This window comes from Uloborus diversus, chromosome 7, assembly GCF_026930045.1.
Source record: "Uloborus diversus isolate 005 chromosome 7, Udiv.v.3.1, whole genome shotgun sequence".
Classification (NCBI taxonomy): Eukaryota; Metazoa; Arthropoda; class Arachnida; order Araneae; family Uloboridae; genus Uloborus; species Uloborus diversus.
This window is the reverse complement of record NC_072737.1, coordinates 153,269,023-153,295,566: the sequence shown is the minus strand read 5'-3', so window position 1 is coordinate 153,295,566 and position 26,544 is coordinate 153,269,023. Positions and strand designations below refer to the sequence as shown.

The 26,544-nt window shown below is 34.3% G+C and overlaps 1 protein-coding gene across 1 annotated transcript in view; it reads left to right on the top strand.

Moving 5' to 3' along the window:
* LOC129226950 (uncharacterized) overlaps positions 1–26,544 on the top strand; it is a 43,905-nt gene that overhangs the window by 10,803 nt on the left and 6,558 nt on the right. Inside the window, exons 3-6 of the mRNA XM_054861579.1 lie at positions 2,062–2,119; positions 11,364–11,439; positions 15,655–15,714; positions 24,513–24,584. Coding sequence (XP_054717554.1) covers positions 2,062–2,119; positions 11,364–11,439; positions 15,655–15,714; positions 24,513–24,584 — 266 coding nt within the window. The remainder of the gene's footprint in view (positions 1–2,061; positions 2,120–11,363; positions 11,440–15,654; positions 15,715–24,512; positions 24,585–26,544) is intronic.

Sequence of the window (26,544 nt, the reverse complement as noted above, 5' to 3'; positions counted from 1 at the left end):
AAAGTGTAAAGTTTGATAGTAAATAGTATTATTCTCTTCATGTAACAAGATCATGAACATTTTTATGAAGTCATGAAAAAGTCTTGGAAAAGTCATGGAATTTTTTCATCCCAATAGAGTATGAACCCTGATATTCAGTGAAGCACCGTTTATACGTTTTTAAAGGGACTGTATGAAAAAGTGTACAAATGAAAAAACATATAATAGGTGTAGGTTAATGTGTATTAGACTCTGCAGGGAACAATTTTAAAAACGTATAACTGGTAAAAACGTATAAAAGAGAAACATATAAATGGTGCTTCACTGTATTTTGTAAAACTTAAACAAGCAAGTTTAAGTTAAAAAAACAATGTGATGTATTTGCCACATTGTAATGCATTGCTACATCGCAATGTAAGGTTGGCGATGCATCACAATGTAAAAATTCCTACATTGCCCAGCCCTAATACCTATTAGAAATACAGTAGATCCAACCGCCCGTTTATATAGATATCCAATTTATCTGGATCAAATTTGTAGAGTTAAAAAAAATATATTCACTAAAATAATTGCTCTAAATTATATGATAACAAGGGTGCCCACCTAGGGGAGAGGGGTATTTTGAGAGGTATCATTCTCTTTTTTGGAGGGGTATTTGTGGTATTTGTAATTTGGGGAGGAGGTGTGTCCTTGCTCTTGGGGGTGGATGGCAGCACCCCTGATAATAGCAAGAACAGACCTATGAAGGCGCCAAATATTTGCTGTTTATTTTGATTAAAGTATAACTTCTGTAAGGTGTTGTATAATAAATTGTAATAATCTAACAAACAACTTGCCAAATTTGGAATGTCAGTTCGACACCATTGCAGCTCTATTATAAATGTTTAAGTATTTGTGACTAACAATCCTATGTAATTTTATTACAAAGCATTATTTTTTTTACTGCAATCAAAAATAAGTCTGCCTATGTAGGAATGTGTTTCCCTCATTACCCATACTACGCAAATTTCCGTTTATCTGGATTACCTTTGGTCCCAGTCAGTCCGATTAAATGAGGGTTGTACTGTAAATGTATCAGGGTTGGCTTTCTGCCGGCAGAAACTAGTTTTTGCCGTGCCAGTGGCAGAAACTGGTTATAACCGGTAAAAACCGGCAGAAACTGGCAAAAACTTGAAAGCATTTTTAATTACTTAAGTGATTGCTAAATGATATTCATTTAAGTAAACTAAAAAATTAAACTTCATTTTATCATTTAAAAAAATAAAATCCTGTGCTAATGCCCTTGATTTAGTTTGAGAAGGGAACTTTTCAATTGCCGATGCTCGTAATGTTTGGATTAATCTAACAAAGGACGAAAAATCATATAGGTGCTCAGGAAAGAGGAGCGACATACAAAATAAAAGTCATTTCTGATTTTAATTTACTTTTTTATATGCTTTGTCTAAAATTGGTTGTGATAAAAATTATCACGTGCTTCAAGAAGAAAGTGCCAGAATTTTGCCTGTCAATATTAACAAAGATTTTGTACCTAATTTCACAGCTTTGCAAAACAAACTGGCCCTATTTCACGAAACTTATTTTTCCTGCTGAATTTCTCCCACTACCCCAGTTACTACATGGTGGACCAGTTAAAAAAAATATACAATAGATGAAAGTTTCACCAACATTGCTTGTTCCTTCATGCATTGCCTGCTAGCTCTTCTGTTGCAGGAATATGCTAAAGTTTCTCATTTGTACATATTACATTGAGAAACTGTTTAGATTTTAGAAACCACCTTTTCTAAGAAGCAATTGCAGGATCCAAACAATGTAACATTTGATTTTAAATTGTGGTAATATTGTAATTAAATTGTGCTTTGGTTAATCATTATTTTTCCATGCATGTCAATAATTTAATTTTTTTTCATTTTGTGAGTTTTTGCCAGTTTCTGCGGCAAATTTGGCAGAAAGTGGTTTTTGCCATGCCGGTTTTAACCGGTTTCTACCAGTGGTTTTAACCCCCTCGGCAGAAACTTGCCAACCCTGAAATGTATTAATGAAAATCATTTCATTTTTGCATTAGTAATTCTTCCTTTATTTTAGCACTGTATATTGGTTGCTCAACGTGAATTTTCTGTGAAGGACAACTATGACTCAAAAGGTAGTATTTTATTTTTTAAAGCCAATTTAATATTTTGCTTGTTTTTAAAAGTTTGATTAATCTGGACTTATTTTGTTGCTTGAAATTTTTTCTTTCCAATTGTATTTCTCAAGTATGTTGACGTTAGCTTGTAGAAAACAATGTTTTTTTTTAAATTCTAATATCAGGGAAAGGCTGGACAGTCCATTTCGCTTTTTGCAGCCCAATACAAAATAGTCTTTGAAAGATACTTGTCAAAAAGAAGTAAAATGGAAAAAGTGTTTTGCATTTAGGCACAAGTTGTCAAATGTAAAATGTTTATTACTTCACCCGATAGCCGCTAAAAGATGAATTGAAAATCACTGAAGTTACAAAATTAGTTGATCATAAAAACTATAAAATCCCAAAAACTTTAACAAATTGTAAAACCTAAACCGATTGAGATTCTCCACAAGTACTTACATGCTTTCTTAAAATGATAGAAAAAAAAAAAAAACCTGTATCTCAAACCATGTTTTTTTAGTTTATTTTTCATGGCATGAAAAGAAAATAATTAAAATAATGTTAATAAATAAATAAATTACTAAAATAATAAATAAAATGAGTCGAGTTCTGATAGCATGTTATTAAACGCCTCAAAACTTCCCAACTTATTGAAAGATTTTCAAGGATCAAAGGGATTGAAATCTCAAACAAGACACGCGATTTTCAGCGACGGACATGTTTTAATGTTGGCAAGTTTTCAAAACATACATTTATGCCGAAAATTGCAGTGGATGAAGCCCAATTGGGAAAAATCAGGATATGTGGAACCAAAAATGCATGAAAAATTATAATCTTTTCAGATTTTTAAGAAATATAAGATCGTTATGAGTCCTGAAAAAGTAAAACAAGAAAGAAAACTAAGGAAAAAACCCATAAAAAGCTGGAATATGAGGTATAAAGCAGGTGCAGGCAGTCAAAGGATTTTCTGAAAAAATCAGTAGAATTTCTAAAAGTATCTTAGTTTTGCAGAAATTCTGCAGAAAGTTCATAGTAAATCTAAAGTCCTGCAAGAATGCATCAAATTAAAAATTTTGCACGCGCATTCTGCTGAATTAGCATAATATGCGAGAATTTTACATTTTCTTCCAATTTAAAATGTAATTCGAAGAAATTGTGCAAAATTTCTGCAAAGTTTTATCTTGAGTTCAAAGAAATAAAGAATTTCTGCAGAAAATTTGTCCAAATTTTCCTCTCACATTTGAACAGAATTGTCTTGCAGTATTCTGCTTTGGAGTGTATGTTTATTACATAATCTATAATGTTCAATAACTAAAAAGAAATGGGTGCATGTACTCTGGTTCAGGAATTAGGAGCGGTACTTCTTGTATTAATTTTTTAGTTATGGATTTATAATTTTTTTTTTATAAATTCTTGAATAGTTTACTACACCTATAAAATGTGATAAATATAGAGATGAGCTCTTTTAGAAATAACGAAATTGAATTTCTTTGTTGAACTCAAAAATTTTCAACTGCAGTAACAAATATTAAATGCCAAATCAGACAAAAAAAAAATCACAACAAATCAAAACACTATCCTTCCTGCGTTCCTGTGTAATTTTTGTTGCAGAACAAAAAAAAAATATTGTAACAGATCCGGCGAGACTGCCAACTTTCTCGAAAGGATGACACAGTTCTTGATTAAAAATACAGGAAATTTATTTACACTATGTACAGGAAAGAGCATCAACAACTGCTAAATTAATCATCAGCAATTAAATCAATATCACTCAACACCGTAAACTCAACGTTTACACACGTATTTACTTCCAAATACGAAAACAACACAGCGAAATGCCTCGCAATAAACAGAGCTAATATACTCTCAGTTCCAATTCTCAATTGAAACTAACTTCTTTATCCAGCGTAACCGTTTATATACACACCGAAAAGAGAGCTCTCAAAGATTCCAGAAAATGCTACAACGTTCTACAACTACACTTTCATTGATAAAATCAGTGAATGAAATAAGAAAAAAAGAATAGGGGGTTGTATACTTTAGCCATATGTTAAGGGGTTGTATATTCATTACGGGAAACTATTTACAGGTTATGTTACTACAATAATTACTATTTACAGGATTTGTAACATTGCCCCCTTCCTAAGGACTGCACGTCCCGGGCAGTACAATCCCCAGAAAGGGTGCCAAACTTCTATCACAAGTTTACAAATATACACATTAATTAATAACCAATAGTGCAAAGGAAACACAATAATAACAAGAAATATTACTAAACATTAAAAGCAAAAATTATCTACAACTTTTATGTTATCAACCATGGTTGTTTACGTAATACTCATGAACTATGGCCATAGTATGGGGCTAACCGATCATAATGTACAACCCTAGGTTTTGCATTAGGTGATTTTTGGATTCTCACTACGACGTCATTCAGTCGGTTAAGGACTTTGTAGGGTCCATCCCAATGCGACTGCAATTTGGGTGAAAGACCTTTCCGTTGGATGGGATTCCATAACCAAACCTTGTCAACTTCGTTGAATTCATGTCCAGTAGACCTTGTGTCGTATCGGGTCTTCATCTTCTCCGCCGCGATGTTAATTCGCTCTCGTGCGAAGTTATGAACGTCTTCCAACCGGGCCTGGAGATCCTGGATGTACTCCTCAGGCGATGCAGGCGCATCCGGAGGACGACCGAAGACGAGATCACAAGGTAGCCGAAGCTCTCGTCCGAAGAGCATCTGAGATGGGGCATATCCGGTAGTCCCGTGGACAGCACTGCGGTAAGCCAGCAGGAACAAAGGTAGCTTCTTGTCCCAATCCTGTTGATTTCTGGATACCATAAGCGAGAGATTATTAAGGATTGTGCGGTTAAATCTCTCCACCATGCCGTCCGATTGTGGGTGTAGTGGTGTTGTCCTAGTTTTCTCAATTCCGAAAATTTGACATAGGCCCTTAAACACAGCAGAGATGAAATTCCTCCCTTGATCGGAATGAATCTGCAAAGGTGTTCCATATCTCGAGATCCAATGTTGAACTAGAGTCTCTGCTACGGTGGTAGCTTCTTGATCTGGAATGGGATATGCTTCGGGCCATTTGGTGAAATAGTCGATGGAAACAAGAATGTATTTGTTCCCATCAGCAGTTCTTGGTAGAGGACCCAGGATGTCGATCCCAATTCTTTCGAAAGGAGCTCCAACGTTGTACAGATGAAGCTTCCCTCTGCTTCTTTTCTTCGGTCCTTTACGAGCAGCACAGGCGTCACAAGAATGGCACCACTTCTCCACGTCATCCTTCGCCTTGCTCCAGAAGAAGCGCTCCTGAACTTTATTGAGGGTTTTCAAGACACCAAAATGTCCTCCAGTCGCACTACTATGTATTTCTTTCAGAACATCTGAAATCCTTGATCGGGGAAGTAGTAAATGCCACCTAGACGTTTTGCTGTCATCAGATTCCCATTTTCGGTACAGTACGCCGTTCCGTAAATGGAGTGAGTTCAATAAAGCCCAGTATCTTTTTGTTGCAGGGCTGAAGATGGAAATGTCCTGCCAGCTAGGGCGCCGACTGTCACTTTCCATGAACTCCAAAATTGGTTTTATGTCGGGGTCTTCAAGTTGATCTTTTCGAACTTGGTCGTCACTCCATGGATCAGGTTCTGATGATATTGGAGTCACTGTCACCTGATAGGCGGTAGGGCTAGTCGTTCCATACTGTTTTTCGATTCGGGAACAATAGTGGCAGTTCTCAGGACAGGGTCTCCTTGATAAAGCGTCAGCATTACCGTGAGATAACCCTTTTCGATGCTTGATCTCCATGTCATATTCCTGGAGCCGCTGTATCCATCTGGCTATCTGGCCTTCCGGATTTTTGAAGTTCAAAAGCCAAGTTAATGAGGCATGATCTGTCCGAAGCAGAAATTTTCGGCCGTAGAGGTAATGATGGAAGTGTTCTACAGCTTTCACTATGGCCAGTAACTCCTTTCTGGTGACGCAGTAATTTCGCTCCGACTTTGATAAGCATTTGCTCCAGTAAGCGATGACATGTTCATTTCCGTCAATTTCTTGGGATAAAACCGCTCCGATGCCCTCGTTGCTCGCATCAGTGTCCAGGATAAAGGATTTTTCAGGCTGAGGATAGGCGTTGATGTTAAAGCCTCCTTCAGTCGTAGTAATGCATCTTCGCATTCTTTGGAGCATTCAAACTTTTGCTTGCTCTCCGTCAGCTTATGCGAAGGTCGTGCAATGTTGGAAAAACCCTTTACAAACTTCCTGTAGTACGTGCAGAGCCCCAGGAAACTTCGCAGCTGATGGATGTTTTCGGGACGACTCCAACTCTTGACTGCAGATACCTTTTCTGGATCGGTTTGTACACCTTCAGAAGAGATGATGTGACCAAGGTAGCTCACTTCCCGGCGGAACAAATTACATTTGGACGGGCTTAACTTCAGATTGGCTTCCTTAAGCTTTTGCAGAACCTTCCTAAGATTTGCCAGATGTTCTTCGAAACTGTGTCCCACGATGATGATATCGTCTAAGTAGACCAGACAGGATTCGTAGGAAAGTCCACTTAACACTGTCTCCATAAGACGCTCAAACATAGCTGGTGCATTGCAGAGGCCGAAGGGCATCACTTTAAACTGCCATAAGCCTTGTCCAGTTGTAAACGCTGTCTTCTCTCGGTCATCAGGGTGTATCTCAACCTGCCAGTAGCCGCTCTTCAAGTCCAGAGTCGAAAACCACTTGTGTCCGGAAAGAGTGTCCAAGGTGTCGTCTATCCGTGGAAGAGGGTAACTGTCTTGGTGATTTCATTCAGTCGTCGGTAATCGACACAAAATCTGGTGGAGCCATCTTTCTTTCGGACCAAGACGATGGGAGAGGCCCAGGGACTGGATGAAGGTTCGATTACATCATTCTCCTTCATCACTTTCAGGAGGGTTTCAACCTCTTCCTTCTTAGCGAACGGTAGTCGTCTTGGATGCTGTTTAATAGGGGGGTGTTCTCCAGTGTAGATCCTATGCTGCGTTAAATTCGTACGGCCAACATCCTCCGATGTAGATGAAAACAGATGCTTGAAGTCGTCCACCAATTGTTCCGCAGCAGTTCTTTGATCTTTCGATAATGGAGCACTCCCAATTAACTTCAATGTCAAGGACTCAGAAGACACAGTCTCGGGGGAATTGATTCTTCTAATGATGCAGTTTACTGGAGTACAGGTTGCTAACACTTCACCTTTCTGGATATTCCTTGGCCTTTCACTCACGTTGGTGACTCTCACAGGAATTACATCCTTCGAAAGGTCCACAAGCGTAGATGCTACTAGCACTCCTTTTAGGTTATTTCTTAGGTTAGGGTATTCAATGAGTCCAAATCGAAAACTATTGCTTTCTTCAAGGGAGCCAGGTATTAATGATTCTGACCTTGAGGGAATCGATAGATCCGTTTGGGCTATTATTTGATGAGCGGATTTTACATCACTTTCTGCAGGGAAAACGGCTATGTCTTCTCTCATCGAGTGCAGTTCATTAGTCTTGAAGTCCAGGGTGAAGTCATATTTCTTTAAAAAGTCCAATCCGAGAATGAAGGGGTCCGTGATATTAGCGACGAATGCCGTATGATGGTAGGTGGCATTTCCAAACACTATTTCCAAGTCCACTTTACCGTCAATCTCGATTTTGTCACCTGTCACAGTCTGGAGACTTACGCGTGGCGATGTCCACAGCTGTTTCAATCCAAATTCACGAGCCACATCTGTCCTAATGATTGTCACATTGGCTCCAGTGTGGACAATCAGTCTGCAGGGGTTCCCATTTACATGTGCGTAAATGAAAAGTCCATCACTGCCACTACTAGAAGAGGAAATCTGCAGAGCTCTGGTGGTGGTGATTTCCTTCCCTTGCGTAGCTTGGCGAGCCGGACAACTCCTTCCCAGGTGTCCTTCACTACCGCATTTCCAGCACTTCTGCTCTTGTTTCTTTTGGGCTGTTATGCTGCTCAGATGTCTTGCCAAGTCACTGAGTTGTCTCTCAAGTTCAGCGAGGTGGGACGACCTGGAATCAGACTCATCAGTTTCCTGAGTCCGGATTAGATGGCGATCCATACGGGTTGCTTCATGGGCGGCCTCGTATCTCATTGCATACACAACAGCAGAATTCAGGTCTTTGACATCCGCCATTGGTAGAGCTTTCTGGATTTCCGGATCTCGAACCCCGTCGATGTAGTAGTTGAGTGCCAGGTTGTCTCGAACATCCGCAGGACATTCGCAAAAAGCAAGATGAGACAGTCTCTCGACGTCCGCCGCTAGCTCTTGCAGGGTCTCCCCGGTTTTCTGGAAACGGGACTTCAACTGGAGTCGGCTGAAATCTTTCTGGCACTTCTCACCGAAGCGAAGCTCCAACGCAGATGTGAGGGCGGCGAAATCCAGGCGCTGGCTGTCCGGAAGGGTCTGAAGAATGTCCGCTGCGTCACCTCTCAGGGATGCTGCAAGATGGCAGTCCTTGGTAGCAGAGTCCCATCCGTTCGCTTCCGCCACTATCATGAACTGAGTTTTGTAAACCTGCCACGAAGTTTTCCCATCAAATGTGGCAAGTTTAATGGACGGTCGAGCAACCGATGTGGGAGCGTCAAACTGTACAGAGCTGCTTTCCGCGGTCGCCAATCTCCTTTCCAGGTCTTTAAAGATGTCTTCTTTAAGTTGATGAAATTTTCTATCTTCTTCTTCCAGTTTATTTTCTACAGCATTGCATCGGCCTTCAACGGTACTTATTTTTTCTTCAAATTTCTCTTCGATTTTATTTTCCACTGATGAATCGGCCTTCAACTGCCTCAAACTTTCCTTCAATAGCATCAACTCGATGCTCTATCTCATTAAATTTATTTTCCATCACAGTCTTTACCGAAGTAAGATTGTTTTTAATTTCGTCTTGGTTAGAAACTAGGTCATTTTTCAGCACCGTTAAATCACTTTTCAATTGGTTTTTGATTAGCCGCCATATCATTTTTTAATTGTTCTTGATTAGCTGCCATATCATTTTTTAATTGTTCTTGATTAGCTGTAAAACTTGCAGTCAAGTCACTTTTTAATTGTTCTTGATTAGCCGTAAAACTTGCAGTCAAGTCACTTTTTAATTGTTCTTGATTAGCCGCCATATCACTCTTCACAGAGGTGATTGCGTCAAGAAGTTGTTTTAATTGTTCATCCATTGCGCGAGTAATCACCATAAAAATAAAGTCCTAATTCAAAAAAAAGTCTTTATGAAAAAAATGTCCAAAGTCACACTTACTCCAAGAAAGTCCAGAAGAAGCCCCACGTTGGGCGCCAATTGTAACAGATCCGGCGGGACTTCCAACTTTCTCGAAAGGATGACACAGTTCTTGATTAAAAATACAGGAAATTTATTTACATTATGTACAGGAAAGCGTCAACAACTGCTAAATTAATCATCAGCAATTAAATCAATATCACTCAACACCGTAAACTCAACGTTTACACACGTATTTACTTCCAAATACGAAAACAACACAGCGAAATGCCTTGCAATAAACAGAGCTAATACACTCTCAGTTCCAATTCTCAATCAAAACTAACTTCTTTATCCCGCGTAACCGTTTATATACACACCGAAAAGAGAGCTCTCAAAGATTCCAGAAAATGCTACAACGTTCTACAACTACACTTTCATTGATAAAATCAGTGAATGAAATAAGAAAAAAAGAATAGGGGGTTGTATACTTTAGCCATATGTTAAGGGGTTGTATATTCATTACGGGAAACTATTTACAGGTTACGTTACTACAATAATTACTATTTACAGGATTTGTAACAATATCATGTGATGTCACATGCAAAACTAATCATTGGTGAATTCAGTAAGCTAAAAAAAAAAAGGTATTCTCAAACACTCCAGATTTGAGGTCCTATACTATACACTCTAATGTAGAATTGTCTTTAAATGTTGATATTACTATATGTTTATACTTCTGCTAAATAAGTATAACAATATGAAAAACATTAGTATTTAAAACCTTTGCTATCGCCTAACCCCCATTGTTTCAAATTGAAAAACAATAGTTTTCAGATACAAAAAAAAAAGAAAAAAAGTCAGAATGATAGATTTTTGTAATTATGATTTGATATATTTTGCATTCTTAATTTTTTTTTTTTTTTGCTTGTTATTTGCTATAGTTCTGTTATATATATATATAAAATTAAGCAAACAAAATTACAAATATTAAACAAATTATGAATAACAAATGATGATAAAAAGGAAAAATGCAAACAGCTATTAAGTAGGAATAGAAAAAGAGTGAATCCAGAGCTCATCAGCCGTGGATTCATTAATTATGGTCAAAAGACCAAAATTTTAACTATAAACTAGAAGAGAATGCTTAATCTCCAGTACATGTAATATAGAGTAACAATGGGCAAACGCACCACTTGCTAAGCTAAAAACAATAAACTAGAGCTCAAACCTAAAACTAAAAGCAGGGGGTTTCGCCTCGACTAATTAGGAAAACAAGTTCCGATAATTAGCCTTCCACGGGACAGTACCTGCCAATAACAAAATTGTCTTACCTTGAAATCCGCGTAAACAAATCCTGTCCATTGTTCAGCCTGATAAAAAAGCCAATCCATTTGTCAACAAAACATTAAAAACATACCCGGAAATCGGTCCATAGACATACCGAGTCGCCTGTTTCGCACGTGTAAAATTCATCCACCACGGTGATTCATAAAAAAATGGTTTGTCACGGTTGTATCATACATTTACACAGTTAAACAGTTTCAAAAGAAGCGAAATGTTCATCGAAGGCTATACTTAAGCAGATGTTTTCAACTAGATTTTTACGGAAGTTATTATTAACTTCCTAGCCAATTTTAGGTTTGAGCTCTAGTTTATTGTTTTTAGCTTAGCAAGTGGTGCGTTTGCCCATTGTTACTCTATATTACATGTACTGGAGATTAAGCATTCTCTTCTAGTTTATAGTTAAAATTTTGGTCTTTTGACCTTAATTGATGAATCCTCCACGGCTGATGAGCTCTGGATTCACTCTTTTTCTATTCCTACTTAATAGCTGTTTGCATTTTTCCTTTTTATCATCATTTGTTATTCATAATTTGTTTAATATTTGTAATTCTGTTTGCTTAATTTTATATTTACTTGGCTTTTTAGTTTTGCTGCGTTGCGCATCTATGGGCTCTTGGTGTGGTCTTTTCAATATTTTTCACTTTTATTATATATATATATATAGTCTAATTCCTTTCAGGAATTGAATGTTGGAAAAAAATTAAAACAGAAATAGATAATCGAGCATTGTGTTCTGCAGCAGCATCAGAAAATACGTAAGTAGGAAAATATAAATTTTTGACTCAAAAGATGCTTGTTTTATTCTGTAATAATTATTTTAAACCTTCCAACAGAAGCTCTCTGTATTAGCATGAAAGTTTGTATGTCCGCAATGCAGCACTGTGAAATGTGTATGTTAATAGTGTATTAGTTAAATTCTATTGTCATTATTAAAGAGATAATAAAAGCTTGATTTAAACATATTGATCTTAAGATTGTCAAACCTGTCTATCTCAATACCTGCCCGATCTCAAAAAACTGTATATCTTGAATTTTGTAATTTTTCAGCTACAATGACTGCTGCTTATATGAATCATGTTTGTTCTAAACAGTTTGGATATCATAAAGCAGCTGATTCAAATAAGTGGCTAATTCATCAAAGCTGGATTTTATTCTGATTTTGACAATTGGATTCATTAAAGCAGTTGATGCAATTAAACACTGATTCAAATAACTGACGTCCACTGTACTGACTTCATTTCTCTTTCTTTTATCCCTGTCTGAAATTTCTTAATTCATGCTTCTTCACCCAGGGTTCGTACTTCCTTTAAAAAAACCTTAAGAAACCTTTAATTTCATCAAAAAAAATTAAGGTCCCTACAAAACCCTTAAAAAGTCAAGTAAGAAAAACAACGTTAAAAAAAGCACAAATTTTTGCTTTTTTTAACGTTATTTTTCTTATTTTACTGTTCAGCACAAAGGTATTTATTTATCTTATTCACCTTAAAAAGTCCTTGATTTTTTTAAAATTTCCTTAATTTTTTAAAACTATATCAAATTTGGTCCCCTTTTTCTATTTTAGCCCCTTATATCATCATCCTCCACGTGTTTGCCGAAAACGTACTTTTGAGAGACATGCCAACGACGTCAAACACGTGTTTCGCCGAGAATTGCATGCCTTGCTTGAGATTTCAATCTTTTTGCATCCTGTAAATATTTCAATCATTTTTAATGTTGGAAGGTTTTTCATCATATGCTACTTCATATCTGCTTATTTTATTCATTATTTCATTCATATTTTTATTTTTCAAATTTATTTGAGAAAAAATCGGAAAGACAATTAAAAAAATGTGGTCCACTCCCACAGTCTCGGATTGTATTGAAACTCGGCATGGTTACTTTTTTATGTAATCAAGAAAGCGTTCAAAATGTTTATTTTGAATCTCTAATGTTTTAACTTAGGCTTTACAGAGTGTAAATTTTTTTGGAATTTCATGATTAAATGAAGCAACTTCAAGATATTTTTTTTTTAATCCTGAAATAGTATTATGAAGTTTTTAAAACCAAATTATGAGTTCCAATGCAAGGAAAAAGGATAAACTCAATCATGTATTTATTTATTTTCAATTCTCGCTGTCTCACTGTCAAAAGTTTTTTTTACCTTATAAGGAAAACTTAGATTTTTTACTGTGCTGTAATTTTTTACTATACAAACAAGCCTAATTTAAAATTTACGTTCTCATTTTCAGTACCTTAAATTTAAATGTTTTTAGTTTAAATAAAGATATTTTTCTCTAAAAAAATTTTAAAAACTGACATTATTGAGTGCTGCAGCTAAGATTGAACTCTGACTCCATCAGCCCCTTTATTCGAGGACTTATGAGTTAGAAATAGCTGCCTCTCTTTCAAAATTTAAATTTATATAGAAATAAGAAACTTGAGAAAAATGGTTCAGTATAGCAAATTTGTACAAAATGAGATTTTAATAATAATAACAAAATCATAATTTAAGTATCTTGAAGAAAAGTTTTTAGTTCATTTCCTTCAATTTGCCTCTCACTCCAATAATGTGTGCCAAAAAAATAATGCTTTAATATACAACTAATTTTCTACAGTTATACCCATTTTCCTGATCTTTTTTTTTATAATTGAAATTTGGGAAATAAATACAATGCTTTAAGAACAATATCCAACTATCCAATCATTTCAAGCATATAATGAGGAAAAAATTTTGTATTATCTTTGAAACTGGTTATGGCTGTTCGACATTTTTTGTTGAATTCTGGAATGTCATGGATTTGAGGGGTTATTTTGATCTCTCCCCTTTTCTTTTTGATTTTGTGTATTTTTTTTTTGAATTTCTTCCATTTTGCTCTCTGACCACTCATCCCTGTGATGTATGAAATAAAAAAAAAAATAAATTTAACTGACAATGGGACATCCTTGTCAATTGTGCTTCTCCCTGCTTTTTGGAAACAATATTGTGCATTTGTGTATGTGTATTTATAATATGTATATAATACTGTGCCCCCCCCCCTGGAAAACTTTGAAATGGTGTACCTAAAGTTATCTAATAGTTTCCGATGATTCCTTTAGAAATTTGAGAGTCCGTAAAAAGTCCTTAATTTTCACTTTTAAAAATGAGTATGAACCCTGTTCACCATTTTACAAAAAATAAAGTCATCTTTCTGTCTCTGAAGCCCATGGTTTATTTCTGTTACTGAAATTTAAAATGTCATTGAATTGCTAAGGATGGCTGTTCTTGTTAATGCTTTGAATTGATTTTAAGTTGATTGGACAGTTTCTTTTTTTCAAAATTAACATGTTTTAAAGAGTTTAAAAAAAAAATTTCCTGTTATGCTGTAGTTCTAACCTTTTCATTTAAATTTATTAAAGTTTATATTTGCCCATTTGTTACTGGGATCCCCAGGAACTAGGTATAAATCCCAATAATACATGAAGTATGAAACCCTTACAATTTACCAAAAACCTAAAGAAGGCATAATTGGTTAAAAAATGGGGTGCTTTAAAATGCTAAGTCAGATTTGGGCAAATGACAGAATTACTAGCAGAAGAAGAAGAAATTGTAGACTTTGACATTGAACTTCAGGACAGCAATTGGATAAGAAATAAAATAAAATTTAACGAACACATAAATGTAAAGGATTCTTTTGCTACTAGTTTCGTTTTCATAAAGGTCAGGGTTGATTAAAGAAGTGTGAGTTGATTTTGATGATGCTAATACGTGAAAGCACAAATAGATTTTAAAAACTAGAAGAAAACAAAAGTGGCAGCTTAAATGCTAAGAAACTTTCTGAATTCACAGGAGGGCAACTATCAGGATTTTAAAAACTAGAAGAAAACAAAAGTGGCAACTGAAATGCTAAGAAACTTTCTGAATTCACAGGAGGGCAACTATCAGGATTTTAAAAACTAGAAGAAAACAAAAGTGGCAACTGAAATGCTAAGAAACTTTCTGAATTCACAGGAGGGCAACTATCAGGATTTTAAAAACTAGAAGAAAACAAAAGTGGCAACTGAAATGCTAAGAAACTTTCTGAATTCACAGGAGGGCAACTATCAGGATTTTAAAAACTAGAAGAAAACAAAAGTGGCAACTGAATGCTAAGAAACTTTCTGAATTCACAGGAGGGCAACTATCAGGATTTTAAAAACTAGAAGAAAACAAAAGTGGCAACTGAAATGCTAAGAAACTTTCTGAATTCACAGGAGGGCAACTATCAGGATTTTAAAAACTAGAAGAAAACAAAAGTGGCAACTGAAATGCTAAGAAACTTTCTGAATTCACAGGAGGGCAACTATCAGGATTTTAAAAACTAGAAGAAAACAAAAGTGGCAACTGAAATGCTAAGAAACTTTCTGAATTCATAGGAGGGCAACTATCAGGATTTTAAAAACCAGAAAAAAACCAAAGTGGAAACTCAAATGCTAAGAACTTTAGATTCACAGGAGGGCCACTATAAGGATTTTAAAAATCAGAAGAAAATCAAAGTTTAAACTCAAATGTTAAGAAACTTTCTGGATTCACAGGAGGGCCACTATCAGAATGAGTTTTCTGCCACTGTCAAATAAAGAAAGAGTAATTTAAAAAGAATAAGTTCTTTAACTTTATAAGTTGACTTTTTAGTGAGATATTAATTAAAGTGTTTTAATTATTTTTATTTTATAATTATTCTGTTTTAAAAATGCAATTTGCTTCAAGGACTCTTCTCACTTGGTTGAAATATCAGTTGAAACTTTCATGTCTTGAAACGTGTCTCATTTTTTTTCCATTCCACAGTGATCAAGGAAATAAGTTCAGACATTTAAAGTCAAATTCAAATGTACTGCATCTACTTGATACTCACGCCTTCTGTAGAAGGTTAAATAAAAATCTTTCATTTTTACACCATTGTATAATATTTTTGTAAGGTACCTTGGCGCTCAATGTATACCTAATGCCTATTAAAATCTACTGTTAACTTGTTTAGGAGTACGGAAGACTTCAAAACTGCAGAAGTGCTGAAAAGTTGTGACAAAGAAATTAAGAGGTATTTATTTTTCACATAATTATTAATATCCCTTAATTTAATACAGTTTAAAAATCTTAATTATCAGTTTCTTTATTAAATACTAGCAGTACCCGCACAGCAATCCCCGTGCTAAAAATTGAATGGAAGTTCGTTGAATAAAAAAAAAATTGACGCCCCCTCCCCCTCTGATGTAAAATGATCATTTTTCTTTGTATAAAATGCGTACACACCTTTTCGAAGAAAAGAAAAACCTATTAAAGTTTCTTTGGAATTTAAAATTTTAGGTCAAATCATTAAATTAGATTTACAGTTGCTTTAAAACTCTATTTAGCGAGTGAAGTGGTTTTGTGAAAGTGAGTTAAAATATTTTGCCAAATAAACAAAAAAATGCATCAAATAATATCTTTCAAATATAAAAATAGTTTCGCAACTCTATTGTTTATCGCCAAACTCGCCCAGCAACCACGCTCTCATAATCCATCCGCCTGACGAAAAAAAAAAATCCAGTGGTACATTTAAAAATCATCCTTAGAAAAAAAGAAGAAAATGTCGTACATTTCACTCGGATAAAAACAAATCAAAAGTTTCTTTTCTTCCAAAACAAATCGCCAAAACAATGAATTACATTTACAGTTGCTTTATAGCAATAATCCTAGACTGAACTGACCAGCGCCTAACTCGCCAAGCGACCACGCTACCGGAACTCAGCCCTTTTGCAAGTGATGGGGATGTTTTTTCTTTGGAAAAGAAAAATGTAAACTATATCACTCATTATGCCTCATTCATTATGCGCTGGGGACCTTCGTGGCTTTGTGGTAGAAACTTAACTTCAAATGCTGGTAAACGTCGGTTCCATAACCTCAGATGCTTTGAGTGGTGTATTTCTTTTCTTTACGCTGAAAATCCTTCTCATAATGGCTCTCAATCCTTCCACGATTATTAACTATGGACACGTAAACAACAACAGTAGTGTCATATAAGTTAAAGGCAACAATTTTCAACTTAATAAAAAATATGGTCATTTTTATAGTAATGAATGGACTTTAAAAGCCACTCCACCACAGTCATTCCGTCAAAACGCATAAATTTAAATTTGTCAACCTAGTGCATGAAAAGCTATTTAAATTAAGTTTCTTATTGTTACTTCTCTATCACGAAAGTATTCGTCAGTTAAAAAATTGAATTGTTACGCAATTTCACAAAAATATCATTTTGTTTTAAGAAGTCCAAAAACTTGGTTCAGAAAAATGTCATTTCATCACGGAGCAGAAAATAGCACAAACATTGAGGGAAAAGGAATATTATTATTTTTCTCCGTCTTGTTTTTCATATTTTAACAATAAAGTGCAGAGAAAAAAAAAGTCAGCTGAAATAAGACTAATTTCACTGTAATCGCTTAAACCTTTAAAAAAAATTGCTCTGAACTAAAAGGCATTACTTTTCTCTATTGTAATTAAAATAGCAGGGTTGTGGACATTACCGAAGGCTGTGGATCGCTGTAAAATAAAATCCCTACAAAACATAAATGTGAAAAGGAGCCAAGTTCGATCTAAATGAGACCCTGGGTAGACGGTGTCAATGATAAAATAGTTCAGATCTGAACGGGTACCAAGTTTCATAGCTATTCCTCATAGAAGTTGAACTTACCCATGTGTTTTAATTAATTCAGAAAACATTTTTTTTATTTTCTTTGATTCCGGATATTAAACTTGCGGCAAGTTTTGGTCGTCAATAAACAATTTCCAAAACATTTGACTGTTCCAATTATACAGTATTTTGTTAAGTTTAAATCTGCGATCAAAGAAAGTAAAAAATTGTTTTCAAAATGAATTGAAGAACACGGGGCAGTTCAATTTCCATGAGGAACTGCTATGGAACTTGTTATTTGTTGAGATCAGAATCTTGTCGGTGACACCGTCTACCAAGAACCTCATTTCGATCGAACTTGACTACTTTTCACATTGATATTTTGTTTGGAGATCATTAAGTTTTGAAAGCTAAATCATAGTAATGTTCTTCTTTAGAATTAAATGTAAAAGCGCGTACAAATACAACTTCCATCCCCCTGCTTTTACGATGCACTGGTTTCTTTTCATTAGTAATTTCGAAGATATTTCGATAACTGGGGGTTTGGCGCCATTGTCAATTATGGGCTAAAATTGTTTGCTTCTGTCACTATCAGCAAGGCCATGGCCAAAGTACATTAGCCCTTGGTCTTTGGCGTCCACAAATTTGGCGACAATTGGGAATATTGCTAAGACTTTTAGTTTTCAAACTCTTCCCGCAATTTCGACATTGTCTGGGAGAATTATCATAACGTAGATCGTAAAATAATGCAGAATTGGCGAAAACATTTCCCCGTTGCTTATAATTCCGTGGCGTCAAGTTTGTGGACCTTTAAGAAATTAAAATGCAGCAAAGCTAAAAGATGTAACCATGGCAATGTGAAACAAAACATCAGTAATTTTAATGGAGATTAGATTTATTCGAACTTTTTTTTAAACGGCTTGTAACTTCTTTTCTTTTGGAGATAGAAGGTTATTTTTTCGACTACAGTCGAGACATTTTTGGAGTAAAAAATGTCGCTTTTCCAACGGTGTCAAAAAGAAAACTGGGACAATTCCTTCACTTTTTATTGATAGATTTAATGAAGAAAGTATTGCCAAAATTTCAGCTAAGGCTAAAAATGTTCGATATAAAAACGCAAATTGCTCCCGTCGTAATGAAGTTAGAACGTTGAAACAAATTGCCTAGAACGCGGAAAATTTCACCCTTTTTCTACAATATAAAATATTAATATGTGCAAGTAATTTTTCACCCCTTTAACAGCCAATAATAGGCAATTTACATGAAATTTGGGCCTGAATTGGAATAAAAAAAAAACTATTTATCTGATTTTTTTTGAATTATAGCCTATGTTACTCAGTAAGAAGGCACCTTTCATACAGTGAAAGAATTTTTCAAATAGTAGTTGCAATTGTTCCGGAGATTACCTCGAACATATAAACACACAAAAATTTATCCTCTCTCTTTATAATATTAGTATAGATATCACCTGAACTAAGTATTTAATGTATGTTTGATGGTAAATTTGAAAAAAAAAAAGATTGTTATTTTAAAATCTGGGACAAATTATTACTATAGAACTGCAATGTATTCTAATAAATGAATTGTTATTTTATAACACTTTCATCATGAACGTAATTTTAAGTTTTTAGAGCTATTATTTATCCAACCCTAATGATTGACCATGTTTTTATTTATTACCTATGATTTTGATTGGAGTGTAAAACTGGTGTAATAAATATAAAGAGTGAAACTTACAAATAAAAAATAAAATAAAAAATCTTTTTTACGACTGAAGTCTTAGATGGCCATAGAAATGTTTGAAATAAATACTAAGATTGAGCAAAAGTAGAATGCAGAAAGCCAATAAATAAATAACTGATTGGATTGTGTAAAAAGAACAAAAGTACAATGTAAAATTACTTAAGAGGGAAGAGGAGAATGTTTGAAATGTCAATGCTTCCTGTTCTTTTTTTGCAAATTGATGCAGGATAGAGTTTAACACTGGAATATCATGTTTGTTACAAATTTGCTGAGATATATGAAAATGTTTGCCAATTTATGATGTCACTTCAGTTTGTATTCCTTGTTGTGTTGAAATTTTACCTTTAAAGTTCAAAGTGCCACAAACTTCGACCACATCGATTTGCATTTCTTATGTAGTTTCCTTTTAGTAACTTTGCAAACGATGCTTGATAAGCAAACCATGGCTAGTCACCAATTCGTCACAAACAGAACATACAAGACAAAGTATGAAATTTTTTATGTTTTGTGTAGGGGCTATGAAGTTATGAATAATAGGGTGTATCGAGAAAAACAAAATTTTGAATCTTAATTTGGAATACCCGCCAAAAGCTGTGCATGTGTAAGTACAATACACATTTCAAATATTATCAAGTTTGAACAACTCCTTGAGGGTCCTACCAAGGCTTGAATTTCTCCAAAAATAGGAAAAAATGTAAATTTTTCAAAATTTTTATGAAAATACTAATAGGCAAAATTTTTGTTCTAATGCCATTAAAATTCTTCCTTTTTACACTCTTTTCATGTATCTTCAAAATTATTTACATTCTTTGCAATATTAAGTTCTCACATAAGCCGTGAAGTTTCTCTGAATTAACGTAAGACTGGTTTTTTCAAAGCTTTTTTGCGCATTACAATATTTCTTCTTTAATTATAATTATCAAAACATAAATTCATATTATTTCATGTAATAATTGTGCAAACATTAATATACTAACATGCAATGGCATAACTTCTGATAAGCTGATAATACTGATGAGAACCAGCGAAGCTTAATTTCAATTCCAGAAGAAGAAAAATGTGCAACGTCAATATTCCTTCTAACAGAGCTATCAACAACTTTTGGTAATGATGCAACTTCGAAGGTGAAACAAATGAGGGCTTCTCTACCAACTCCATCAAGAGTGTACCAGTGCGGCATTTGACAGATGCATTGCTGCAATTACTTCAGCAACATTACAGGATATTGTGCCCAATAATGATTGCTCTAGAGTCGTAGATAGAAATAAGCTTCTAAGACAGAGACAGAAAACATGTGCTTCTCTTCAAAACCTTCTAACTGGAAGTAAAGGGTGTTTGAAAAGTATATTTTTTTATAGCTGAAAAGACAAAGCTCTGAGAAAAGAAATGGCTGTAGACAGATATTATAGAAGCACCATAAGCAAGGGACATGCATGATTAGAGAACCCAATTCCCTTTATTTCGATCTCGTACTTCTGGAACGGGGAAACATGTTGCGACAGCAGTGTGTGATTTTTGCATCGAAAATGGTTTAAGCCTTAACGAAAATTTAGCTGTTGGCTGTGATGCCACGAAAACCGGAAGAAAGAATGGTGCAATTGCGGGCATAAGGAATAAAATTGGATATCCTTTCCAATGGTTAATCTGCCAACTGCATGTGAATGAGCTGCCTTTGCATCACCTGTACTCACTCCTTGGTGGTCAAACTATTGGTCCGAGTGAATTTTCAGGACCAATAGGTAAATTGCAGAAAGTGTGCGAAAATGTATCACTTGCCTAGTTTGAAGCATTTTCGTGTGTCTTGCCAGAAATAGACTATGATGATCTCAGTACGGACCAGATATGCATCTATGAAATGCATCAGGCAGTTTTGAATGGCAATGTTCCTTAAATTTTAGTAGCCATAATCTAGGAAAACTGTCACACTCGAGATGGGTTACAGCAGTAAATTGAATGTTACGAATTTACATTTGAAATGCCAGTCTTTCTTTAAATTTGAACATTCTGATCGAATATATAGTGAAAGTTTATGCTCTAGTTTGGTTCCAAATAAAGAAAACCTCATCTTGTTTGAATTGAGTGAGGCATTTATTCAAGAAAATTACAGCATCTCGTCAGCTAAGTTACAATCTGAAAAAAAAAAAACTGATCCTGTCATTCAACGAAATGTTTATTTTTACCGCCTGAAACATATCCTCTTAACAATGATAACTGGTGAATGAAGGCACATCAGAGAACTTGATTTGTGGAGAATGTTGAAAGCCAAAGAAGTGGCTTCTGTCCTTCTGTTCAGAAAAAAAATAAGAGAATTCCGTATTCCAAAGGTTAACTTTAATGCATTAGACTACTCTAATGTTATTAACTGGCAAGAATGTCGAATAACTACTCCCTATTTTAGCTAGCATATCTAATGAAAGTCTTCAAAAATTGATTGAAAGTATCTATGCCAATAGAGTTCCTTCAGTTCCCTTGTCGCACTCAGGCGGTGACAGAAGCTTCTTTGTCTGAGATTGGTCAGCAGGTAAGACATGGCTTCATACTAGTAAAAATCAAATCTCAAAGCATCATGTCATCGTTCGAACCAAAAAAAGATTTCAAAGTGGTTTCATGAATGGATGGGGCGAACTATTTTTTGTGGTTTCAACTAATTGGAACTTTCAAAATTCCCCATTTTGTGAAATATTGTTGCTTATATATTGGAGCTACTGTATGGCGTAAATATACATTATTTGTACATAATGCTCTTTACTTTATGTTTTTTGAATCAATAAGTGATTCAAAAAACTAAATAATAATTATAGTGATAACTATAATTATAGTGATAATTTACTTCTAATATAAAATGAATTGATATATTTAAATTTAACACATATGGCTGGACAGATGGAAGGGCAGAGGGGAACTCGAAATGCAGCCACCTCCTTGTAGTGGTGCCGGGCCGGTAATGTAATAAAGTAAGAATTCACTTAAATTTTAAACTGCATCCTGCACAGTCACTACAAAAAATAATAACTAGGCTTTTAAAGAAGAATTATTGCTATGTGAAAAAAAGCTTTAAAAAAGTCTGTTTTTAGTTTAATTTCCCGAAACTTTGCAGCTCAATTGCAAACTTAATGCGACAAAGAAGGTAAATAATTTTGAAGTTACGTGAAAAGAGGGAAGCATTTTAATGGAATTCGAACAAAAATTTTAAACATTAGTGTTTTCATAAAAATTTTGGAAAATTGACCTTTTTTCCTATTTTAGGAAAAATTCAAGCCTTGGTAGGACCCTCAAGTAGTTGTTCAAACTTGATAATATTTTACATGTATATTGTACTCACACAGGCACAGCTTTTGGCAGGTATTCCAAATTAAGATTCGAAATTTTGTTTTTTTCGATCCACCCTAATGAATAACCTATCAGTAAGCAGGGTTCTGACAATTCTCTACTCATTGTGCTAAGAATAAGGATTGGCTCTACTGGGCCATTCCATGAAAAACCCACCATTTTGTTCCCCACCTGACATATATTTCATTCAAAAGCAATAATTTTAAAAGATGATAAGCATAATTTTCAGGGTTGGCAAGGTTTTGGACACTACGGTAAAAACCATGGTAAAAACCCTGGTTTTTACCGTCCTGTCCAAAACCCTTGAGTCCAAAACTGTCCGAAAGTGTCTAAAACTATATTTTTAGATAAATTGTATTCTGTGAGAAAACATCAAAACAATAAAAATTATCAAAGTAATGTTTTATATTGAACATTAATTCAATGAGAACATTCAACTTTTTTTATGCAGCTGATTTATATCTAGTTACATAGAAGTTGAATTCTTGATTAAAATCAATTTGTATGCATGAGTTTATTTAGTTATTATTATTATTATTTTGATATTAGTAACCTAATTTCCCTATGTTTATGCGTGTGTGCAAATGAAAGCAGGGTTGGCAAGGTTAGGAACAGGGTTACCATACTGTTCAAAACCCTTGTGTCCAAAAGTGTCCAAAACTACTTTTTGAGAAACTATATTTTGTAAGAAAATATAAAAACAGAACAAAATGTGTCAAAAGTATTTATTTATTTATTTTTTTGATTATTTAATATATTTATTTTATGCGAATATTTAAGTATAAATATAATATAAATATATATGCAGCTTATTTATGCAGCTGATTTTAATCTAGTTACGTAAAAATTGAATTCTTCATTAAAAATTCCTCATTTGTATGCAAGAGTTTTTTTCTTTCCATAAACCAAATTTTTCGACATTTATGCATGTGTGCAAAAGAAAATGTTCAAAATATAGTGCAATAATTGATTTAAATGCAATAAATTACAATTTTTTAGTTACAGAATGTACTATATTTAAAATATGAACTAAAAAAGAATAGCACAAGTTTTATAACATAAGTATTTAATCATCAATGTCTTGTTCTTTAATCTGTGATTTAAAGAACAACTTTTGTTAAAACATCATGTAAAACTTATTTGCAAAAACCATTTAATTATTTTTTTTGCACCTAAATATTGCACATTTAATAACATTCTTCAGTTATAAATGAAACTGAAATTAGTTGTCTTGGTAGTGTTGTGAATTTCCTTTCATAACTCTATCAACTGTTACTAAAGGAAGTTTTTATGTAATAGTTATTGGATTTTTTTACTAAAATACTTTTTAAATTAACATTTTGCAGAAAAATATTATCCAATACTCATTAATTAAACCTCATTAATATCTATGTTTATGCATTAAGAATATTGCAGTAAATACGAATTGATTAGATTACATCGCTTTAGCTTTAGCATAGTTTTGGACAGTTTAAGACAGTTTAGGACACTTTTGGACAGTTTTGGACGGTAAAAACCACCTGTCCTGTCCTAAACCAGTTTTGGACAGTCCAAAACCCAACCCTGATAATTTTATGTTAAGAGATCTCACACCTTTGTGATTTTTTAAGGAATATTTTTTTTTCATTACCCTTTTAATTTATTCTTTTTAATGAAACATAGGGTAGACAGACCAATCAATAAACACTTAAGCACAATTTCATTTAAAAAAAGTTCTGGTATTTTTAAATACTATAATATTTAGTACATATATATAGGAAATAGCAACATATTGCAGAAAGTTACAGATTGCTGCAGACACATGTTTTGAGGTTACGAGGAACCCATTTTTCTTTGCAAAATAAAGCTTATGGATGAAAAGACATTATTGGATGTTTTTTTGCATTGAAAAAGGGGTTCCTTGTAACCCTGAAACTCTTGTCTGAAGTAATCTGCAATTTTGTGCAATCATTGTTATTTCTTATTTTTACTTTTCAAGCATAATGATATTTATTATTTATTCAACTTTAGCATAAAGATAAAACGTTTTAATTGATCTGTGCAACGATGTAAAAGACGTTGCAAGAACTATCAATAAGTAAATGTTTGAAAATTTATTCTAAGAGTGGTTTGTTTTATATGTAAAGCTTGGATAATGTATATGTATTTACCTCTAGATATGAAGAAGAATCAAGGAAATGGAACTCACTAGTTGCAAGACTCAGAGAAGAACTTACTGAAGAAGTGGAGTGAGTTAGCATTTTAAATAAATTTTGAAAATTGCTGCAAAATTTTAGGGCATATATTCATTGGGTGATTCATTGAGATGTTTTTTTTTCAGAAAAATAAAAATTGATCCATATAATATTGTTAAATAATTCTTTATTACAAAGTAAAAGTACCATGCTTGACATTTATTTATTAAATAATTTCTTTCAAATGGTTGGCCGTAAATGTGGTTCACATGATCCATTCTGAAATTCAAATTTTCAATGACACATTAGAGCATTCGAGTGATTTTGGCTAATGAATGGAGTAATGCTAGCCTCCAGTGCCTCAATTATAACCGGACTTATCCTTGTAGACTTCTGAGTTTAGGTAACCTAAAAGGAAAAAGTAGCTTGCCATACAGCCTGTAGAACCATAGCTTTTTTGAGGTCCTGACTCAGTGAGCAGCTCATTTCATGCTCTGGACCTATGAATTGGCTGCCCAAATTGTATCAGGGTTCGTACGCTCCTTCAAAACTACTCCAATACTCCTTCATTTTAGAAAATTTTTTGAAGGGCCCTTCAAACTCCTTCATTTTGGTTTTAACTCAATCAAAACTCCTTCTTTTTAAGTTCAAGTCTACATAATCTTCCTTTATGACAGTAACTTAAAATAATTCAATCAACAACTGACTTTGCCACAAGGGTGATTTTAATGTAGCAATTTCGTATGTTTATTTATTTTTTTCTTTTCATCAAGATGTGATTTACAAATTGATAAATGTTGAAGGTGAAAATTTTATTATATATCTAAGACATTTCAACAAGTGAAGTAAAACATGCTTAAATGGTGCTTGGCTATTTTTTCAAGTTTTAGAATGATTGTTTTTCCCTTCACCACACTCTTAACAGCAGAAGTCAGGCTGTCTATTTTTTATTCAAATATTTAAAAACACATAAGTAAATGTACTACATTAAGTGATTGTGTTAGAAAAACATTTTTTTAGTAAATTGTAGTTATGATATTTTAAAAAGGATCATCTACATTCTACAAATGATGTCATACCTTGAGGAAGAGACGGGTTCATGACATTGTGACACAAGGAATAGAGAGGGTGACAAATAGTGACATCACTCAGTTATTGTAACAATATGTTTATAAAAATATGACATGAGGACAAGAGGAGGAGTTAGGTGAAGTGTGACACTTAGTGATAAAGGGGGGGGGGGGGCAAATATGTTGAAAAAAGTGTGACATCGTTTAATGACAGCCCGTTAGTACTCCTTCAAAATCTCAGTTTACTCCGTCAAAACTTCTCCAAAACTCCTTCATTTTATTTCAGATATTGAGTACGAACCCTGTGTATAACAGACCGCCTCTAGACTTTTCCTTTTGGGTTACCCGTAATCAAAAGTCTGCAAGATTAAGGCAGCTAAATTTGAGACATTGGAGGCTGATATTGCTTGAATCGCTGGCCAAAAAGCAATTGCAATGCTCCAATTCTTCATTGAAAATTAGAATTTCAGAGTGGATTGTGATAACCTGTTCAAGACAGCAGCCCACCGAAGATAGAACTCCCTCAGCATGGCAGCTGTTACATGCGGACTGTGCTTACAGACTAGGGCATTTTCTCCCGCTAAGCCTAATACGCTATTTCAGAAAGTATGCATTACATAATAAATCATAAAATGTACATTTTACGAAGAAATGAAACAATTTTCACATTTGCGATTAACATTATCATAGTTTCAACCATAACAAAAGAAAAAGCAATTAAAAATTTGATATTTAACAATAAAAAACAGGGCCGGATTTGGAAGTGTGGAGGAACCAGGGTAGCGAAGGAGTGGAGACCCCTAATGGGGGTTCAAAAATATCCGAATTTTTGATATAAATGTATATATCTGATATTTTCGACTCATGAAAGTTAGGATATTTTGTAAAAATTTTATTGTGGGGGCCCCTTTGTTGTGGAGGCCCCGGGGCAGCAGCCCCGCCTG